At 38.0% G+C, this 19,493-nt stretch overlaps 1 protein-coding gene and 2 pseudogenes across 2 annotated transcripts; 2 read left to right on the forward strand and 1 right to left on the reverse strand.

The window, feature by feature from the left end:
• The first annotated feature begins 216 nt into the window (after positions 1 to 216).
• On the forward strand, positions 217 to 3,529 carry LOC113112664 (chondroitin sulfate N-acetylgalactosaminyltransferase 2-like). Of its 2 annotated transcripts, XM_026278422.1 has the most exons (7): positions 217 to 1,019; positions 1,202 to 1,418; positions 1,869 to 1,970; positions 2,123 to 2,304; positions 2,571 to 2,665; positions 2,780 to 2,861; positions 3,105 to 3,529. In XM_026278422.1, exons 1-7 carry the CDS (start codon positions 368 to 370, stop codon positions 3,395 to 3,397), a joined length of 1,623 nt encoding a protein of 540 aa, XP_026134207.1. In that variant the 5' UTR covers positions 217 to 367; the 3' UTR covers positions 3,398 to 3,529. The 2 variants fall into 2 exon arrangements, with proteins under 2 accessions (XP_026134207.1, XP_026134208.1); XM_026278423.1 differs by lacking the exons at positions 2,571 to 2,665; positions 2,780 to 2,861; positions 3,105 to 3,529 and having other exon boundaries at positions 2,097 to 2,235.
• Positions 3,530 to 4,135: 606 nt separating this feature from the next.
• LOC113112665 (SEC23-interacting protein-like) lies at positions 4,136 to 11,855 on the reverse strand (annotated as a pseudogene).
• A 515-nt stretch (positions 11,856 to 12,370) lies between these two features.
• LOC113113245 (mini-chromosome maintenance complex-binding protein-like) overlaps positions 12,371 to 19,493 on the forward strand; it is an 8,060-nt pseudogene continuing 937 nt past the window's right edge.

Below are 19,493 nucleotides of genomic sequence, written 5' to 3' on the forward strand. Positions count from 1 at the left end.
TTAACGTAGACTGCAACGTTACGTCAACCTAGAAAACTTTTTACAATATTATTTCAATATATGTATGTGTGTATCTAACTATCTATATCAATTATTATAATCTCTTTTTAGATAAATTATTTCTCTTAGAAGAGGAATATTGAGCAAGCAGGATGACAGGTTGTTATTTACACATCTCTGAGGAGTCTGAGTTTGTTCAGTGTGCTGTAGTGTGAGATTGATTACAAGAAAAATGTGACACTACCGCGCTCCCTCCGATTACTTGGGAATGGAATAATGTGAAAGACTTCATCCTTCTTAAAGGTTACATCTTGTCAGGGTGAGAATGCAAAACGGTGGCCGGTAAAGAGCACCCTGCCTCTCAGATATGCCCAGGCGGGGGCTTCCTCTGCAGGGACGGGCACGCTGGCTTCTTCTGGGGATATTTTTGCTCTTGGTACTGCTGATGTTTGCTTACCTGCTGGAGTGCACGCCGCCTGCGGATGTAAGCCAGGTGCTGCCAGGCCTGGGAGGAGATCCATATGGAAAGGAGTATTACCAGGCCCTCCAGCAGGAGCAGGAAGAGCGGCATCTCAGCCGAGCGGCCAGCCTCAAGAGACAGATCGCGCAGCTCAAACAAGAACTCCAAGAGATGGGCGAGAAACTGAGAGTGCTTCAAGAAAAAAAGGAGGGTCCCGGACCGCAGAGCCTGATTGATGGCAGAGATCAAGAGCCTGGTGACCTCTTGGAGTACTTGCACTCACAAATCGACAAGGCAGAGGTGAACACAGGAGCGAGGCTGCCGAGCGAGTATGCACTGGTGCCCTTCGAGAGCTTCACCACCACAAAAGTGTACCAGCTGGAAATGGGTCTGACACGCCATCCTGAGGAGAAGCCTGTGCGGAAGGACCGGAGGGATGACCTGGTGGAGGTGATAGAAGCAGGTTTGGATATTATTAATAACCCAGAGGAAGATGACGGACAGGAGGACAACATCCCCATGCAGAGGCAGACGTTCACTGAAAGCCATTTTTTTGAAGGTAAAAGCTGTTTTAGAGGAAGTATGCACTACTTTATGTGCTTAACGCACCATGTGGTTAGGGATTTGTGTGTACTTAACAGCACTTGTTGTATTTGAGAATAATAAAGGTGGTGTGACCTTTGCACGGCACAAAATATTCAGTAACTCAAGCTGCTCTTGTGTACTTGCTATGCTTGGCAGGACTCTACAGAACCGAGAGGGACAAAGGCACACTGTATGAGCTCTACTTCACTAAAGAGAATTCTCATGAGTACCGTCACGTCACCCTCTTTCGTCCGTTCGGGCCCCTCATGAAAGTGAGGAGCACGTCTGTAGACACCGCCAGCACCGTCATTAACATCATAGTGCCGCTGTCAGGCCGCACTGAAGGCTTTGTTCAGTTCTTGCACAACTTCAGGTGAGGAGGTCACTGTAGAATTTGTAGATATTTTTGGGATTTATAATTTTTTTTTTTCAAATGTGTTTTTTTTCCAATTAGCTTTTGCACTGAAAACAAAAGTTTAGTGAAGCACAGATTACACAGAATTTACTTTCAAATCGAGCAGTGGCAAATTGCAACTTCTATAAAGGGAATTTTAAATTTTTATACATGAATAACTCCCAATTGTGCAGATTCATATTGACATTTCAAACAAAGAAACGTGACCGAGCATGTAAGAGAGATTCGGGGAATGCGTTTCAGTGTGTTTTTGTGTGCTGCAGATAATATGGTTGAATTCTAAAGTTGTGTGGGTAGCAGCAAACAGAGTCTGATGTTACACAGTTTTATAAGGGAATGTTTCCCAGTGTGGTTTTCCCTTTGGAAGTTTTGGAAATGTTGTGATCAGAGAATGTTTTCTGTTGGCAGGGAGGTTTGTATACAGCAGGACAAGCGGGTGCATCTCACAGTGGTGTATTTTGGGCAGACAGGCTTGCAGGAGGTGAAGGCGTCTCTGAGGAAAATGTCCAGGTTTGAGCTTTGCAAATATTCATATTTTATGTGCACAGTGTGGTAGCTGGAATGTTCTTTATTAGAATGGTAATTTGCTTGACTTGCAGAAAATATTTTTGCTTTTTTTTTTTTTAATTGAGTAAGGTACATAATCTTTTCATGATCTCCAGTGAGGAAAACTTCAGTAAATACACTCTGATCCCTGTGGATGAGGAGTTTTCGCGTGGCCGTGGTCTGGACATTGGAGCTCACGCGTGGGAGCAGGACGAGGATGTGTTGATGTTCTTCTGTGATGTTGACATCTACTTCACACTGGACTTTCTTAGCACCTGTCGTCTCAATACAGCTCCAGGTCTGTCGTCTCAACAAGCATTTATATCTGAAAATTCATGGATCCATTACTAGATAAAACATCCGTATTTCTTCCATTGTTGTTTAATTGCACTAAAGGATTTCGTTTTCTAACTAAGCAGTAATAATATTAGTAATAATAGGATTTGTTGTCATGGGCAATTTTCATGTCTCAATATTTTTTATAAACTAAAAGGTTTATAATAAAAATACAGAGTTCCATGTTATTTCATAATAAAAGTGTTTTTTTTTCTCCCTCCCTGGAAGGCAAACGAGTTTTCTATCCGGTGGTTTTCAGTTTGTACAATCCAGCTATAGTTTATGGAAATCTTGAGTTTCCGCCCCCCATTGAGAATCTGCTGGTATGTACATCAAGATTTATTTATTTTCTATGAAAGTACATCTTTGTAGAATGAAAGGCTTTCAATTGATATAAAGGTGAATAATGCTATTTACATATTGTATGCTGTTTATAGATTCATAAGAAAGATGCCGGATTCTGGAGGGATTTTGGATTTGGCATGACTTGTCAGTATCGCTCCGACTTCCTCAGCATTGGTAAGTCTGTATTTTAATGTGGAAAAAGTTTAGATGTATAACAATATACATTTTTTATCATTTCAAATTTGTCCGTAATTTGAATTTGTAACTCTTCTTGTTGTAAGTAAACTGAAATAATTAATCAATACAAACATTTATTCCAGCTTTATTTAAAATCAGTGCGTCAAATACATCAAATTACAATAAAATATCTTTTGCTTGATGTTTTGAATAAATAAACTCACAGTTCCTCTTTTCTAGGAGGATTTGATCTGGAAGTGAAAGGCTGGGGTGTAGAAGATGTGCACTTGTACAGGAAGTATCTACGGAGTGATCGGATTGTGATCCGCACGCCTGTATCAGGCCTCTTCCACCTGTGGCATGAGAAGATGTGTGCAGATGAACTGACCCCAGAACAGTACCGCATGTGCATCCAGTCCAAGGCCATGAACGAGGCGTCACACTCTCACCTGGGCATGCTGGTGTTCAGGAAAGAGATCGAGACTCACCTTCGAAAGCAGGCCTACAAAACCCAGAGCAGACCAGCAGAATGAATTGGCTACAGAAACACCAATACAGAGCACAACTTTGTTGACATAACAATGAAGAAATAGGTAAAATTGACATTTTTGGTATTATTTGAACAACAAGTCAATTCTAAATAATAACCTATGGATTACAGAAGACCCTAAGACAGCAAAAAAAAGACTTAAGTGTGGTGGAAGGATGGTACTGATCGGAATTTAATTAATGTCTGGAATAGTTTGCTTTAATGCCAATTTAAATTTGAGGTCTTCTGCACTAAAAGAATTTATTAACTACATGTGAACAATGATCATTAGGGAAATGAGATCCTGAAGATGACCTGAAATGCAGAGAAATTGTTAGGGCCTCGTTCATGAAAAACAGTTTTTGCAAATAATTACCAGAGCCATACTTTACATTTTTATATTATTTAATTTCTATTGAAAATATATGCACTCTGACAAAAAGGAGAGGCAGTTATCTACAGATGGATGTGGTTAAACTTGCTGTGCTGGATTTCTACTGATCGCAATGTCTGTGTTGGAACAGTTTTCCGACTTTGAGGAAAGTCTTCCATGTGTTTGAGATAGCATGGATCCGATATGCATTTTGATGCGTGTATCAAACTTTTACTTTGCACCATGTGTGAGGTCACTGGTCAGTGCCATAGCACTAACAGTCAGGGGTTTATGATACGGTGTCATAAATTTCCCAATATATACTGCAGATAATTGTGATGAACTATAAAGCCAGAGCAACACAATAGCTACTAACAGTTCAGTTTATTATGACTTGTTGGTTGTAGTTTTTACACACCATAGTGATTTCTTCACTAACGCTAGATAATAAAGGTTTTGTTAATACCATTTGCAATTGCACTCAAACATTCCCAGCTCTATAAGCTACGAAAATGCCATTTTAAACCATTGTGGTGGTACTGAAATCCACTATTATAAATTCTTAATTTAAGACACATGGGATAATACAAGTGTATTCATTTTAATATAGACTACAAGAATAGAAAATAAAATAAAGACAGTCCAAGTTGAAAACAGTTTAAAATGTTCTTTTATCTTCAAAGTAATGTGATTTCTGATGACGAAGGAGTTTTAATGAGCATTACATCAGTGCACTGGCTGATCTGGGTGTATGTTCATGGTCTTGTAAATTTCCTTGAGGAGAAGCAGAGCTGTATCTTCAGATTCCCTGAGGAAAGAGACAAAAGAATCTGTTTGTAAAACACCATGACAATGCAAGTACATAATGATATTAAGGAACATCACATACCAGTAACACAAATGACTTTGGAGTGCAAACAGGTATTCGTTGAAGCTCTCGATGGGTTTCTCTTGCAGGACGTAGTCGATGCGATTCCCTCCATTCAGCATGCCCACTTTTACTTGTGTCTCTTCCTTCTGAGGTTCAGGACCCTCGACCATCTTATCCTCCTCTGCAAACAAACAACGAGATTTCGATGTTGAGCTTGAGCTGAAGTGTGCACACTTAAATGATGAAACGTAAAGGGTAAGATGATATTCAGTGGGGTTTACTTACCTTCCCCTTGCTGCTTTTCCTCTTCTGCTTTGATTTGACTGGCGACCATGGCAAGCTGTTCATGCAGTTGAGCAGACGAGGTGTGAGCGCGAGCAAACTCATTCAGAGTCTGCCATGCACTCTTCAGAGAGCTGATGAAGCCTTGCTTTAGGTCAGAGCCCATCTTGGATAAACTCTCTTTTAATTCTGGACACAAGACGCACACAAAATACATCAAATATCACACTACTAAAATATTTAAATGCATGGAATGCACAGAAATGGTCAAATACACACCGAGGTGAAGCCTCTTTCTCCCTTTATGATGTGGGATCAAAACTGGCTCCAGCTCAATGTCAGGTAATATCATGGGTTCAATTCTGTATGCAACTGGATCCAGCTGAGTGTACAATAACATTAATGCATTAGCTACATACCTAACAGTGAGAATGTTAAAAGTTAAAAACTCTTTAGTCCTAAACCATTTTGGTTTTCAAAAGATCCGATGCTGTTGTAGAGAAACAGTAGACAAGTTAAGACACCACGTACTGGATGGTAGATATTGAAGAACCCTTTGCAGGTGGGAAGCTGGTAAGACTCTTCGATTTTCTCCACTCCACGCACTGTCAGAAACATTCCGATTGGAGAACCGAGAGCAAAGAAATTCACCGGTTCAAAGTCCAGAGCATGATATACCACCGACACCTGGAGAAGAACATCCAAGATTGCAGAGCATGTTCGCATATCAGACCCACAATCAGGTTCTTCTCACAAGATACCTTCATTCAAGCATCTTGATCCATAGAGGAATTTGAAATGGTGTAAGTTTGAGCTTTACCTGCCCTGTGCCTATTTCAAAATAGTTGTAATCCACATGGATTGAGGACTTGGTCCTTCCCACTGGCAGTTTGCTGATGGCAGGATCTGGCGCTGGCTCTGTCTGAATGGGAGGTTGGGTCTCTTTCTCTACGGTCTTCTCTTTCACAGCCTTTCGGGCCGCCTGCCAAGAAACAAATGTGTTTCAAAATGTCACATGAAAATGGCCGAATAAAAAGGACAAACACTACCAGATGCAATATAAAGACAACTGAAAACATGCCTGTTTTGCAGACTTCTCTTTGACAAAATTGGCAAGTTTTTTACGTGGCCCCAGAGGAATACTCATTTCCTTCAGATCATCTATTGTGCACAACAGCTGCAACAGAGTTGAAGAAAAAGCCATGAGTTGCTGCTTATTCTGTTTAAAACAAAACAAAAACTAAATACAATTTAAAATGCTCTCACAAGAGACTCAACATCAATCTTCTCAGTTTCAAAGGTACTCAGATATTCAGACAACCCCAACATCTCCAGAACTGATGACATGCTGCCAATCTCCTCTTCTTCCTCTTTAGACTCTTCCTCAGCAGCCGCTGCAGTAGGCACTTCATTGGCCTGGACGACGGGACTTACCTACAGCAATTAAACAATATTAAAAGGCTTATAAAGCCATCTTAAACATCCACAGATAAAGGCTGTGTGTTCCTGGGATGCCACGAAACAGAACATGTCATATGTTGAGCATTTTATGGTTATCATCAATCAAAATGTACTGATACCGGTTTCACATTAGGCAGAGCATTCCATCGGTCACTGGACCTGAAGAAGGTGAGCCGGTCTTCTGATTGGACAGCAGATCAAAAAGTATCAAAGAGCCTACAGATCAGGGGAAATAATTAACTGAAAGAAAACTGTAATAAAACATTATCAATTCTAGTTCAGTTCAGTACATGATGTTTTTTTTTTTTTTAGTTAAAGCATGTAAAAGCAAAAGATTCTCACCCAAGCTGTGTCCAGACACGGACACTCTGCCTTTGAAGTCTGGGTTTCTGTGCATGAACAGTGCATGCAAGCGGTTGATCTCAAAAGCAACTGTGTCCATAATGGTCTGGCAGTAGGTTGGACTGTTGTAGAAGAGGACATCTAAGAGAGTTTCATTAGTAAAGTGACGCAAACGACCTGTGCTGGGCAGAGTAATCTTCTTTATCCTCCTAGATGATTACAAACATAAAAGACAGAAATATTTTTGTAAAAAAAAAAAAAACATAAAAAACAAGATGATGTGATAATACAGAACAGTATGGAGATTTCAAGAGCATTTCATAGCTCAACGAAACAGGTTTATAAAGAAAAGAGCTCCTAAATGGAATTATTATTATTATTATTATTATTATTATTATTATTACATTTCGAAGCAACAAATTTTCATTGCTTTTTTGTTTGTTTGTTTTTTTCACAGAGGGATATAAGCAAAAAAAATAAAAAATTTAGTATTTAATAAATCAACATTTTGGCAAAGGTGAATTTTCATTTAAATCCAGTCTATATTTCCTCCATTTAATCCATTCTGTCTGATCCTTCAGAACTCAATCTAATATGCCAAATTGCTGCTCAAGAAACATCTTATTTATTTCAATGTTGAAAATGGTTGTGGTACTTAATATTTTGGGGGAAAATGTGATTTTTTTTAAGAGTAGATTTTTTTTTCAAAATTCTTTAAAGAATAGAAAGAACAGCAAAAAAATTATATATACACATATATAAAAAAAAGAAAAATAAATCTTCCATAACGTCATAAATCTCTTCACTATCACTTTTCATCAGTTAAATCACAAAACCTTTGAATGGTAATGTATACTTTTAATATAATTTACCATATATTATATTTATATTTAAATTCCTTATTGTTGGGCTGAAGGTTCAGTACAAAAGAAACAGCAAAAACAAAAATGGAAACAGTAGCTTTAGGTCTCATATACAGCATTAAAGTAAAACTTCTCTTGAATGGTCTAAACGTTCTACCTGTCAACTCCTGTAGCATCACCGTGCAGAGCCGTGTGCCACTGCACAGGCAAAAAACTCCACACGGACTAATCAGATGATCATCACCGGGCCTTCTTGAAATGGACTCTGCAACAACTTCAGGGACACGCTGCGGAAGTCATCCACTGTGAGCACAAACACACAGTTTGACTGAAGCCCAATATATACTGTCTAAGGATCCACACAAAAACAGTAGGATTTGTTTCTACTAAAACAAATGGCTTCAATGTGACTTTCTAACTGTATTCATCTGGAGTCTAAATTGGTGGAACCTACCACACTCCACCATGCTCCTAAACCTCAGGTCACAGACGGGGGCCTATGCCATGCACCATAAACACCAGATGATCCACCTGAGGCATCTCACCTAGACAGGAAAACACAACATCCTTCAGTGATTCTGGTATGTTATGACAGTTTGTGTTTTTGAAACCATTTTGAAATCCGGGGGACTTTAAAGTGAGAAACAGCAGAAAAAGAAAAAAAAAGTAAACAAGAACTCTGAGGTCAAAAAGATGCATTTACCATCCGTAACTTCATCGTGATCATCGTCCACACCTCTCTTGACAACCCGAGGTCGGGTCTGACCGTCCTGTGTCGTGCCCCACTCATCAGGCATGGCAGACGGCTGAAACTGCACAATCACCTGAGGAGGAACCAAACAGATTTACGCTATAGAAACATTGTTTACTCTCTAGTATTTTCTTGCTGAAAGCATTGAATCATTTTACCTTTGGATTGTGCATTACGATGGTCTCACCAGAAGGGAATTCTAGTCGGCGTGCCACTGATTAGTGGTAACAGCCTTCTTATATTCTGCCTGTTTAACATACATAAACATTGTGCAGTTAAAATGGCATCCTGATAATCCGTATTGTGAATACTGAGGAGAAAAAAAATTAAAGAGGAGCGCAAACCTCCAGCTTCTCACTGAATTCTTCTGAATAGGGGATGAAGCGACATGTCTGTGTCTCCTTTGTAGAACCAGGTACAGCGACGGACGTCAGTGGGCTCTTCCTCCCAGTACACGCGGTCCGTGCACGATCATGACAGCTGCACGTCATAGCGCCCTCCGTCCGTACACACAATCACATTTTTCTGGATCTGGCTGAACTGAAGCAAACAGATTGCAGTTGTGAAAAAGACTAAGAGATGCCCACATGCTTTCGGCAAAATACATGGCGAGAAATACAATCCAGGTTAATCTCAAACGCAATTACATCACAGAGGACAGATGCGGTTTCCATTTAGGCCTAACATTATCGTCAATTTAGAGATCATAAAATAAACAGCAGGGCTTCATACTGGCCTCAAAACCAGAAGCCTAATTCCGAAAATTTATTTGCCAGAGCCTTGTACAATTATTTCCAGCTAGTGTAAGAGGGTTTGATGTAAACCCTTCCTGTCTACCAGCGTTGAAAGTTGCTTCCAAGCCAAATGGAATCCAGATACTATAAAGGAAGCCAGACCATCTTTGACCTCCACTGTTTGCAGTAGAACCAGGTGATGGTGAACAGGTTCATAAGACATTGTAAGCATATGGCCACCATGAGTTGGCAGGGACTAATGGTCCAGTCATGTTGGCCGTTGTAGGGGGTGGTGGAATCTGTGTGGGGGAGGCTGAAAAATAGCAAAACACTATATGAACAAAGTACAAGTCCATAAGTATGCCAGTTTTCCATAACATGCTTATAAAGACACTAAAAAGACATTGCTTAAACTGGCATTTTTATTATATATATTTATAAAGGGGTTGCACCAATTTTACAATTCTAATTTATATAAATCTGATCCAATTATTATGCTACAGCTGACAACCAACAAATAGCAGACATTAAAATCCAATTTTATTTTGTGTAAAAAAATTAACATTCCAAACTAAAAAACAAAATAAAAATAACAAACTAATAACTAAACTAAAAAATAAAATTAATGTTTAAATGTTTAATAAAATAATTAAGTTATCACAACATTACATTGTATTACTGTTGTTAACTAAATCGATTAAAAATGTTTTCATTTATTGAAATAAAGCTAAAATAAATAAATAAAATTGGATGAAAAACTTACACTTAAAAAACTAACAAAAATGTTTAAGTGAAATAAATAAGTTAAAGTACTAAAATTACTAACTTAAAATTAAAGCTATATACTGTATAAATATTAAAAGAAATAAAAAAACAAAGCTTAAAAATATGCTAAAAGAACAAAAATTTACTAAAACAACGAAAATTAAATATAAGAACTTTATTAAAATATTAATAAATAATATCAAATACAAAAATAACACTGTATTTTACAGTATGAAACTTCTGTGAGATGACGGGAAATTAGACGGCAAAGGTAATCTATAAAGCAGGAAATGAGTAGGAACAATTAAAAATCCAGTATTGACCAATATAAAAAAAGTATAAAGTGATAAAAAAAAAACAAAAAAAAAAAAAAAACAGTCTAATAATTTATATTCACAGATAACTGATATGATATAATGCATCCTCAAGATTGTATCTGAAGTCAGTCTCTGTAGACCGTGGCAGCAGACCATTTTTCAAATATGACGGGGCCAGTAAAATCCCTCTTATTTGCCACTGTAAATTTAAGAGCATAGTGATTAAAATATGACATTACATGACCAACCTTGGTGAACGCTGTGTGTGGAGTCTGGAACGAGGGAGCAGGGGTGGTCTGAGAATAGGGGTTTAGATGCTGGGGTGTTTGGCTGGGGGGCTGCTGCTGTAATTCGGGAGCCATGAGGTACGGACTAGCTTTGCTACTGGCAGCTGTGTGACGGTATGGATTATAGGACTGCTGGGAGCTCTGGGTAGGAGGAGGGAGTCGGTGCATTAGGTGGATGAGTGTATGTACCCACAGGGATTTGATTAGTGACACTGCCATACTGCTGAACGGGGTTCATGTGACTCATTGGTGGGTTTAGAGGCAGGTTAGCTGCGGTGGATGCAGGCATTGGGCTTGTTGTTGATGGAATGACGGTGGCGGCTGGAGGCAGGCATGGCTGCTGCCCTATAGATGCAAACGGGTCGCTGCTGTTAGTTGTGTTGGAGAAATAATTGAATGTGGAGGCTTGAGGAGCTGCTGATGATGTCTGGCCAAGAAAACTGTCTTCTTCTCCAACTTCACTGGCATCGTCTTCACAGAGGATGACAAAGAAAATAGGTTTTAAATATAATGGGTCTGTCAACTGTTTGTGAAACATGATGAAAAGCTTCAAGGAGCTTCAGTATAAGACTGACTTTGATATTTCTTTATTGTATAAATATTTTCATAAACATCTGACAGTTTTTATAAAGAGGAAGCTTTTTTTATTGGCATATGGCAAAATGAAACTCATACTTTTGTCAGGAAATATCAGCAATGGTTCTCTAAAAGACGTGATATTTCAGTGTTTTTACAATATTCATTGTAATTTAAATTAAGTTACGTTTTGGGGATAGTGAGTGATAATGTAATCTCATAATTTTGATAATTACACGCTGCTCCCTTTTAGGACATGCTTTGCAACGTATATAAAAATAAATGTAACGTCAACGTAACTTATCAACTGTATATATATATATATATTATATATATATATATATATACAATACATTTATAATATGATATAAAATATACGTACATTTATATTTATATACGTTGCAAAGCATGTATAATGCTATATAAAACCAAAATGCGGGTTTATGTTTACTGGATATCCGAGTAAAATAATCTTACAGAAAGCATGAGATAATTATCATAAAAAGCAAAGCCCTCCTAGAGGAAAGCTAGCATCACTAGCCACTAAAGCAGACTTTATAGGCTCACCTCCGGATAAAACCGCGGGGCCGGTGGCCTGACTGACCGGTATGAACGGCAGGCTGAAGTTGAACTCCGGAGCCGCTGAAAACAGCAGATTTGCGCTGCTGCTGGGGATGTTATTGACTTTCCTATCAGCCATTTTCAATCAAATATTATTACACGTAGCTTGTCCTCCAGTCGGAACAGCCAACACTTCCTGTTTCGTCACGGTAGATAAAGGGGATCTCTGGATTTGAACAGATTTTCACTTCATTGATCGTCTGAAATGTTCACACGGTAAACTGCCCTGACGTCTACTACATGACATACAGATTTGCGTGACGTTGACGTACCAAGGCAGAAGTAATCAATGGCACACAACATCGACAGTATAATTTATTTCGTTTTTGTTTTTAAAAACGGTTATGATGCTAGGAAATAAAAACACTTATCAGTTTTAACTTCAAATATGTACAAACATAATGCATTAATGTACACGAATAGTTCAATAAATGTCAAACTTTAGGCATTTTATGCAAACTCTTTTAATCAATCATTTTGATACATAAACAAATAACTTACTATTAATATAATATTATTAACGTATAACAATTTCGTATAACTTATTATTTTTAATAATATTAATATTAATAATAATTAATCTATATCTAAATACATGCATAAATGTATACATATTTTTTGTAGAATTTTTTTACTTTTACTTTATTGCTAGAGCCATTATACATATCGGTGAAATAGAACCGTCTAGACTAGCTAGGGCTGCGAAGAAAAGAACGTTCATGCGCCGTGGTCACGTGGTAGTTTTTATGACGCAATTTTCCCGCCACGGTGTGTTGTGCGCTGCTGAACTCTGAAACGTGTTTTGCATCAACAAGTCAAAGGAGTATTTTAGTATTAAAGTTTGTGTTCAAAATTCCGCAGCGATGCCTACGGTTCATGACTGGATCAATAACCCACTGGGTGTTGTTGATGGGCTGTTTGGTAAGACGCAGTAGTCAAAAGATACTTTTTGATACAAATGCATGTAACGTTAGAGCATGTGACCGTCATGACCTGCTACGCTTTGTAAATCAGTTTCCATGTAGTAGCCTGCATTACATTGTGAATAATCATGTATAAATACATTTTCTAAAATGTGGCTATGCTTTGTGTCCCTTCAGCCCAGAGTAACTCCTGTCCAGACTGGGAGAAGAAAGTTGTGGAATATTTCAAAGAGAAACTGAAACTAAACGACGCTCATACATGGGTAAAGTCAGCTGTTACAATCTTATTTCCTCGGACATTTGATGTATATTGACACATTAATTATGCTGTATTCTTGCAGAAATAAATGAAACCGTGCGCTTATCTTTAGGATAATGGCTAGCCCTCTGTGTGCAGATATGAGGTTTGCTTTTTGAAGGATGACATAAATATCATGCAATAAACCGGTTCTTTTGCCATAAGAACTGGTGTGGGCATAATCTAGCATGTTATTTTTTTTTTACAGCTGTGCGTAGTTAAATATGGGCTTGTGGTGATGGTAATGGGTTTAGTGAGAGATTAGACCTCAAGCTCATCTGTTTTTTTCCAGGTTCCATCTCTGAATGATGTTCCCCTGCACTACCTGAAGCCTAACAGTCTCGTGAAATTTCGTTGCATGGTCCAGGATATGTTTGATCCAGAATTTTTCATGGGTGTTTATGAGACGAGTGATCCCACTTCAAACTCAAAAGTACGTACTTTTAAACGTGTCTAATAGAAATGCATCTGCGTAGGTATTTTTTTAAAACTCAATGAGATGCATAACAACAAAAGCAGCCGGTTTTCCACTTTGGATGTTTTGAAATAATACACATAAGAAAGTATTTTTGAATAATTTCTGAACTTGTTCTTACTCGCAGCAGGTGAAATGTGGAAAATACAAAGATATTACAGAGGGTGGGGTGAGTAAATATTGGCTTGTTAACATGTAAACACACACCAGTGTATTTATATGCTAGGTCTGGAGAAGTTGTTTCATATTTATTTCAGATCAAGCTTATAGGTGTGTTAAAAGCATGTTTCTATTATGTTCAAAACCGGGTTACAATTTTTATGGTAGGGGTCATATTGACCTTTATTTGATTAAATAAAAATGAACTAAAAATTACAATATGAAAAACAAGCCAAAAGAAACAGGTAAAAACGCAAACCTCTAACATTAATACTTTTCACACATTAGAAAAATATAAGAGTGATTTTTAAATTGATTTTTCAAACTATCAAATATTTATAAACATTTATTTGTTCATAAAAATGTGAATATTCTAAACATGATTACTTTACAAAAGTAAAGTACTAAATATATCAAAATAAAAAAAGCTGTCTGTGCAGTTGTCTTTAAAGTTGACCCACAAATATCATAATTGTAATAGAAATATTGTACCAACATTTCAGGCATTTTCATGACCCAAAATAAAGTCACAAAATTTCAAGAAAAACATCATAGGTTTAACCTGTATTCCAAAATGTAATGAACTGCAATATAATATTAGGGTAATAAATAAACATAAGCAACTGGACTCTATTATTAGCAGGTGGATTTCAACTCAAGAAACACAGTTACTTCAGAGAGACAGACCTTTTATTGTGTCCCCATCCCAGGAGAATCTCAATGGGTTAAGGAAATATCCTTTCACATGAACCCAGAAACTGGTCTTGTTTACACTTCAGATAAGTTTACACAGCATTTGATTAGTAGTTTTCTTGTTTACCAAAATGAAAGTTTAAACCATCTTAACAGCTCAGAACAGCTACGCAGGTACCAGTCAGGTACGAGTGGTGCTCCTCCACTTCCTATGTCCCAAACAGGCATAAGCGCAGCTATGAAGAGGACGATGAGATGGACACGCAGCCCCAGCAGATGAAAAATATTAGTCAAGGTAAGAAAGAAGTCTGAAGAATGCCGTTCCAGTGAGTGTGTAGACATTTTTTTTAAATCTATCATTTGTTCAAGATTAGTTTAGATTCTAAGATTTGTTCTTTTATCTATCATGTGCTCAAGATTGAAAATGAATTTCATTTGTCTCGAACAGGAGCTCAGAGCTCTGCAGAGTCTCATGGGAACATTGAGCCGAAGCGTCAGGAGACCGAAGCTCCCAGCCACGACTCGTCTCCATCACACTGCACATCCAGTCTGGACCTCAACTTCCCTTTGCCTGGAGAAAAGGGCCCAGCCTGTCTTGTTAAGGTTGAACTGTTCCTTTATCTTAAACCATCATCTTGACACACTCTGAAGAAAAGTTTTTTTTTTTTTATTGATTGACATTAATGCACACTTTTTAGACTAACACTGTAATCAAGTTGTCTTGAGCAGGTACTTGTTAACGTTGTCACTTCTTTGCAAATAAGTGATGGTTCGCTTCTACTGAATTGTTCCCGCACCGTACCACAGACCAGAATGTTAAACTCTGCCATCCTCCTGTAATTGGGCAGGTTATAGTGAGGATTGGACGGTTTCAAACTGAAATGACATGTTGGAAAGTATTATTGGGCATCCTTTCTGTGGACCTCTGCCTTGAGCGTGATTGCAGATGAGAGGTATTCCTGAGCATCATTTTTGGAATAGTTTAATAGTAATAAGGGCTTTTGTAAAGAATAAACTTAATATAATTTGTTTTATGTCTTCAGAGAGGCGTCTTCTCTGTTGGACCCCCACAGAAGGCATGGAGACTGTGGAGGAGCAAAGAGTTCACAGCCCACCAGCATCCCTTGTACCACGACTGCATATTGCTGTATGCACAGCCTCTAGTACACAATAACCCACTACTGCCCTCTAGTGTCTTGGAGAATAACGGCGACTGTAAGAAATTACTCTTAAGGACCTGTACAAGGATCTTTTTATTAGAATTTGTATTATATTATATTCAGTTTTCATTTGACATTTTTGTTCATTTTTCATTTATATAGTTGGTAACACTGTTGCTTAAAGCCTTTATGGGGAATGCATGATTAAAAAAATTTTTTAATGCATTGATTGTCTTGTAATGCACCATATACTGCATTGTACAATATCAGTTAATACATTACAACACTTATCAAGTCATTGTTACACTATGGCATTTTAAATTCAGTTATAATTAATTGACAAGATATAATACAACACACATTATGAATAATTGCAATGCATTATAACCTTTAATAACCCTTTATAATGGGCTGTAAGTTTTACCATATTTATTTTAATATTTTTATTATCTTCAGTTATATACTTAGTAAATACTAGCTTTAATTTTAGTTATTTCAGTTTATAGTAATTGTATTTCTTTAACTTGGTTACCAAGGCAACATTTCTAATTTTTCATTGTTTCATTAGTTTTTTTATTTAATTTAATGTTTGTATAATTTTATTTCAGCTTTAAGTAAATAAGAATGATTTTTAATAGTTTTAGTTACATTAACAACACTGGTTGTAATAGGAGTTTAAATAGAATTATTATTAAACAAAAATATTGTCATGAAGATTAAAATAAGAAAATCGATTTCTTAATTGTTCATATTTATTTGGACATTGTAGTGAGCACTAATACATTTCAAGAGAAATATATATATATTTTTTTTTATCAAAGTTATTTAGAATCAAAACTGGCAGCAACTATTGAACTTCTGTATGATGTCAGCCGTACTGTCCAAACAGTTGCTGATGTTGTATAATGTGTGAATGCTGTCTCCAGATTTTAAGCAGTGTTTCTTGGGGAACTGGCTTCAATCAGAGCAGAGCTGCTCACTTACCTCACACATGTCCTGTTTGGGGGATTCACTCGCTGCAGAGTACCTCATACTCCATCTCATCTCTAATGTGTACGTCTCTCATTTCTGGTTTCTGGAGTCCGTTTAAGTTCTAGCACAAATTCAGTTATTAATATTGCTTTTGTGGCATTGTGTGGAAAGTCCAGTGCCTTCCTTCAGGACTACACATCATAAAGTTTGCACTGTGTTGTTATTGTAGATACAGCAGACGGGATGTTCTTCCTTTGGGAAAATTTACCTTGAATCTCAGTGGCTGTCCTCAAAGTTCTTCATACACTGAGCATCTCTACCGGGTCATCCAACAGCTTGTGCCATCTGTAAGTGATCTAGATTTTTGATCTCTTTTTCTGTACTTTTATAAATCTTTGTAAATAGTAGTAGTATACTTATACTTTAAAACTTGATTTCCCTTTCTTGCTAGTCATACCGGCTATGCATGAGCCTGCATAACATGAACAACCAGAGGATGGTGCCCCCGGAAAGATTACACGGCTAACCGCCTGTGAGTGGGGACTCTTCAGCTGGCCAATAACCACGTCATTGTTTCTGGATGAGACCACAGCTGGAGCAGGGCCAACTGGGACACCACAGGTGAGAGCACTGATTATCGCTGGAAAAGCACTGTGCTGACTAGATGTACAATAGGTCTGACACCACTTGGGCTACATTTACATGCAACCTAATAATCTTACCTAACCTAAAGGAAATGTGTGGCATTGATCATGCCACACTTTGTACATGGAGGTTCTTGCTTCCATTAAAGCTCGAGATGATTATGGATCATTCTCATACAGTGTTTGGAATAACGACGTTTAAAAGAACGGCGTTAGGTAACAAACTTAATTTTTTCAGTAACGGGGGTAATCTAACTAATTACTCTTCCCGTCGTTATTAACGCCGTTAACATTACTGGGACGTTAAATGCAGTGCGTTACTAAACTATGTAATACGAACGCACACCTGGCTCACACAGCGAGTGAGGAGGTGGGTTAATAACGAGATAATGCGATTATGATTGGCTAAGGCAGTCATGTGTTTCAGGGTAGCCAATCAGAGTCAGTGTTTTTATGCCAAGCGGCGTCAAACACACACATGCACGCGAGATTTGCAGCAGCAGCAGCAGGAGATGGTGAGTCAGGATCAATCCGATGAAAAGTTGGCATTTTCCAGGTGTACTTGCATGTAATGTGTACATGTAATATGTGACACACGCATCTACAAAGTGGCCAAAAACACTTTTCTTACAAAGATAATACTTGGAAGTGCAGGATAAAACTCTTGCTGTCTGTTGACGTGCAATAAATATTTGAAAGTTATGTAAAATCTTTGACATATAGCAACTTTTTTTTTTTTTTTTTTTTTACAGTAACACAAATAGTTACTTTCCCTGGTAACGATTACTTTTATCATAGAGTAATTCAGTTACTAACTCAGTTACTTTTTGGAACAAGCAGTGAGTAGCTATAACTAATTACTTTTTAAAGTAACGTTCCCAACAGTGTTCTCATATCATTCTGGAGAACATGATCAACAGGTTTTAGACTTTACACAAACCTGTGGAGTTCATGCAGATTGAGTGCTGTTGTCATTGGCAAAAGAGAGACATTCTGAAATTCATGTTCATTTTTCAGTTCGACTTTTAACTCCAATTAAGTAAACTGCTCATTAAATAATTTATAATGTAAAAAGTTTGTACTCCATATTCATATTGAGAGATTGCAATGTCTCACTTTTAAACTCAACCATGTGAGCAGTAAGTCTACTGTTTGTCAAGAAGTGGCTGCTTGTGGTTTTGACATTTATGTATTATTAGCAATCATTTATACTAAAATGTACATAAACCTAATTGGTGTTATGCCAAATTTACATTGCAGAGGTACCACAGACGTGCTTCTAACGTGGCATTTAGGTGTCTTTGCACAGACTGTTTAAATGCTTCTCAGAGGTGCATTTACACAGCAGTTACAACTTTCTATTTTAATAATTTGATATTGTGATAAGGTGGGTCAGAGCAGGCTTATTTTAATCTTGCTTCTATGCAGCATTGTGAATTTTGAGCAGGCATAGAGCAGTCCTAACTAGGCTTGAGAGTCACCATCAGTAACCTTGACATTCTGTGTTCAGATCATTACACTTATCTAATCTCTGGCAGAGATATTTGCGTGCCCAAAGGAAGAGTAAACATTTCCTTTCAGACTGTATTGCTCTGGGTTGTTCAGTCGTTGTATTTATCTTACGAGTTGTTCATAGAGACACAATTCTTTTTGAACTGTCTATCCTGGGTGTAGGTGTGCGAAACATCACCGCGCTGGGGAACCTGATCTCCTGGCAGAAGGTTGATTACGACTTCAACTACCACCAGATGGAATTCTCCTGCAATATTAACGTGCTCATCACATCTGAGGGCCGATCGCTCCTCCCGGTAAGACATCAGGCCTGAGTGTTTTCTTCAGTGTTTTAATATTCAAATATTTACCACATCTATTTGGCTGGATTAGATAGTCTGGCATCTTAATTTCAACAAGTTAAAATGACTTGGTTGAATGCCTCTCCCATGGGAGTTGTTTCCATCGGCAGTTGTAAAGACACCCTAATTTTCCATTACAGTCCACAGGGTTGTCGTCAACTCCCTGGCTGGGCTCTAATCGTGGCTTTGCCGTGATGCTAACAGCGTGTGGAATGTGCTGTGCTATTCCTGTATGTCAGCTCTCTTGTTCCCATGGTGGCAACTCTACCAAATGGACATTAGAGGGAGAGGCCAAGACAGACCACTTATTTAATGGCATGAAGCTCAGATACAGTGTGTTTTTTTTTTACAGTTTAAAAAGGCACTGAAGGTTTATTAAAAGTAGTTCCCTGACATTGACAAATGAGAACTTGAAATACAAGAGCTCAGTCATTTTAAAAACGAAGCCCATTATAAAGTGCAACTTTTAAATGAGTCCTTGCAAAGAATTTCTTCTTTGCTTTCTCAGTCTGACTGTCAGGTTCACCTTCGGCCCACCCTGAACCCACCTAACCTGGAGGAGTACCTGAGCGCCGTGCGGGTGGCGCAGGTTCCATCTCAGCTCAACAAGTATCGCATTTATCTGAGTGTGGCACGTGCTCTGAACTACACCATTTCAGATGAGATCACAAAGGTCAGCT

Source organism: Carassius auratus, chromosome 13 (assembly GCF_003368295.1).
Source record: "Carassius auratus strain Wakin chromosome 13, ASM336829v1, whole genome shotgun sequence".
Lineage (NCBI taxonomy): Eukaryota > Metazoa > Chordata > Actinopteri > Cypriniformes > Cyprinidae > Carassius > Carassius auratus.

Excerpts from the sequence above, each read along its gene's own strand:
- LOC113112664 (XM_026278422.1), top strand. The coding sequence starts at position 368 with ATGCCCAGGCGGGGGCTTCCTCTGCAGGGACGGGCACGCTGGCTTCTT. Across the intron at positions 1,419-1,868 it reads CAGTTCTTGCACAACTTCAG|GGAGGTTTGTATACAGCAGG; the intron begins GTGAGGAGGTCA and ends TTCTGTTGGCAG. Across the intron at positions 2,305-2,570 it reads TCGTCTCAATACAGCTCCAG|GCAAACGAGTTTTCTATCCG; the intron begins GTCTGTCGTCTC and ends CCTCCCTGGAAG.